The sequence below is a fragment of the Nuphar pumila genome, chromosome 5 (assembly GCF_984573655.1).
Source record: "Nuphar pumila chromosome 5, dmNupPumi1.hap1.1, whole genome shotgun sequence".
Taxonomy (NCBI): Eukaryota; Viridiplantae; Streptophyta; class Magnoliopsida; order Nymphaeales; family Nymphaeaceae; genus Nuphar; species Nuphar pumila.
In genome coordinates this window covers 4,365,628-4,368,342 of record NC_143253.1, presented here as the reverse complement: position 1 = coordinate 4,368,342, position 2,715 = coordinate 4,365,628, and the positions used below count along the sequence as shown (strand labels likewise).

The window sequence follows — 2,715 nt, the reverse complement described above, 5'->3', positions numbered from 1 at the left end:
GTGAAAGTCTTTTTTTTTTCAACTGCATATAGAGGCCGGCACCTGAGGCCCAACCTTTTTTAACTAATAACCAACCGCTTGCGGTCAATATACTCCAAAGACTCGGAGCCCTCATTTCAGGTTCAATATATTGAAATGGGAGGCATTCAAACCCACCCGACTGGGTTTTGATGGGTAAATGAGACCCCAGCCAAGGCGACCTGACCATGACAGGTCAAAACTTCAGTCTGTGTAGACTCAATCCATGTGAACCGTGCATGTGCACAGTGGCAGTCTGGCAGTCACCCATCTTCCCCTCTCTTGGATGCTTCCAAACTGCCACACCTCCAATGCGACCCCACTCCTTTTTTTCTATTTTTTTTTTTTAACCGTTGCTGCTATTATTTGAATCGCACTGAACCCCATTTGGGGACTTGGGGTTGGGGGTACCCTTGGCATGGCCCCACCACCTCTCTCTCTCTCTCTCTCTGATTCTCTCCCCCTGATCTCCCTCTCTCTCTCTCGCATTCTCTCCCCTGTTTTTCTCTCTCCCCACCCCCACCTTGGTAAACACGAGACTGCAGGCATACGCTGGTTCTGAGAGAGAGAGAGAGACAGGCTCTTCCCGAACCTTGGTGAACACAGGAGTGCAGGCATACGCTGGCTCTTAGAGAGAGAAGGAAGGCTGCTAGTCCGATCCATGAGTGCACCTTCTGATGGGCGGTGATGACGACGATCATGGAAGCAGAGAGAGCGACGCATCACCACCACCGAATGGGAGGCAGCGAGCTCTTCGTGTGCTTCACCTCCCGGTCATCCTCCTCCACCACCACCAGCACCACCTCCATGCGGCTCAAGACCAGCGGCAGCATCAGGGGGACGTCCAGCCCCATGCTGTTCTCCACAGGCAGGAAGAGGAACGGCTCCGGCTTCGAAACCCAAGAGCCCACCTCCCCCAAGGTGACGTGCATAGGCCAGGTGAGGGTGAAGACCAAGCAGGGGACGAAGAAGATGATGAGGGTCGGAACAGGTGGTGGTGAAGAGCTGAGTTTGAGCAGGAGAGACCACCAGCGCCAGCATGATGAGTGTCTTCCCCACAGGAACCAACGTTGGGGTCAGATCTTTGGCTTCAGAAAGGAGTTATCTTTCAGCATATGTGAAGCCATTAGGGAGTTCACCTGCTTCCTACCCTGTACCGGTGGTGGTGGTGGTGGTGGCGGTGGGAGGGCGCCGGTGGCGGTGAAGGACGATAGCAAGCAGAGAGATGGCGTGTCGACGGCTTGTGGAGCGGTGTTTGCCAAGTGGTTGATGGTTCTGCAGGATGGTGATGAGAAGAGACTGAGAGAGGAGATGCCCTTCGTGGGTGATGCTGCAATGGATATGAGGAGGGCTGTGGTGGTGCTGGAGGAAGAGGAGGAGGTTGTGAGGAAGTGTTTGAAGGAGGAGTTAGCAGCAGGTGAGGAGATGGAGATTTGTTTCAAGGATGGAGAGGGAGAAGAGGAGGAGAAGATCGTGGTGCCACCAAAGAATGCTTTGTTGTTGATGAGGTGTAGATCTGATCCGGTGAGAATGGCTGCTCTGTCTAACCGGTTCTGGGGTTCGCCTGTTGCTGGTCAGCATCATGAAGAAAATGATGATGAAGAGAAGAGAGAGCTAGCAGATTGTGTGAATGATGGAGAAGAGGAGGATGAGAAACGGGGGAGAGAAGGGAAGAGCATCGAGGAGGCGATGGTGATGGTGAGGGAGGAGAAAGAAATGGAGGGAGAAGAGAATGAAGTTGTGGAAGAGGAAAAGGATGGTGAAGTGTTTTTGGAGCTCCAAACACAAGAGGAAGGAGAAAAGGAAATGGAAGAAGGGGAAAAGGAGGAGCAGCAGCAAGAGTTGGAACAAGAAGGTGAAAAAGTAGAAGCAGAACAAAAGGAGGAAGAGGAAGGGGAGCAAAGTGGAGTACTGGAAAAAACGGGTTTGGAGACTAAAGAAGATGGTTCCCAACCTTTAGACAAAGAAGAATCAAGTGAACCCCAATTGAAGGAAAATGAAGGGATGGATGAAGAAATAGAGGAAGGAGACACTCCCCAAAGAAATGAATCTCTAGATTGCAAAGATGCATCTCAAGACACAACTTTAGAGAGAGAGGAAGAAGAAGAATGTGGGCAGATTCTAGAGAGAGAGAACCCACCCCAAAAGGGCACCATCCCACAAGGGGAAGAAGAGAAGGAAGAAACAGAGGACATCCACCAAACTTTCACAGTTTTGGAAGGTGAACAAGAGGAGGAAGAAACAGAAGAGTGTGGGATTGATGAGAAAAGAGAGGGAAAACAAGAGGAGGGTGAGAAGCCTCTGCCAGATAGCCTCTTGCTGATGATGTATGAGCCGAAATTATCAATGGAAGTGTCGAAGGAGACGTGGGTGTGCAGTGGGGACTTCCTCTGGCACCGGCCGAGAAGCCATGAGAGGAGGAAACGCCCTGAGAAAGCAGAAGAAGCAAAGGAGAAGAGGAAGAAGGAGGAGGAAGAGAGCAGGAAGAGGGTGAGCACGGAAGTGTGCCCGCAGAGGAGATCGACCTCCATGGTGAAGACGATCGAGCACAAGATGGGAAACGCATACGAGCCGTTGGTTCTGACTCGCTGCAAATCTGAGCCGTTGAGATCGACTCCCTCGGTGAGCCTCCCGCCGGAGACTTGCTTCTGGAAGGCGAGGAAGATCCCCAGGCCGTACCTGGGGTTGGGATTCTGA

General features: G+C 51.9%; 1 protein-coding gene across 1 annotated transcript; it reads left to right on the top strand.

The window, feature by feature from the left end:
• The first annotated feature begins 705 nt into the window (after positions 1-705).
• LOC149836536 (uncharacterized) lies at positions 706-2,715 on the top strand. Its single transcript, XM_090006939.1, has 2 exons — positions 706-1,993; positions 2,231-2,715. Exons 1-2 carry the CDS (start codon positions 706-708, stop codon positions 2,713-2,715), a joined length of 1,773 nt encoding a protein of 590 aa, XP_089863065.1.

What these genes read in the sequence shown, in the direction of transcription:
- LOC149836536 (XM_090006939.1), top strand. Translation starts at nt 706, where the DNA reads ATGACGACGATCATGGAAGCAGAGAGAGCGACGCATCACCACCACCGA. An exon ending in TTTAGACAAAGAAGAATCAA is followed by an intron (nt 1,994 to 2,230) that starts GTGAACCCCAAT and finishes AAACTTTCACAG; the next exon opens with TTTTGGAAGGTGAACAAGAG.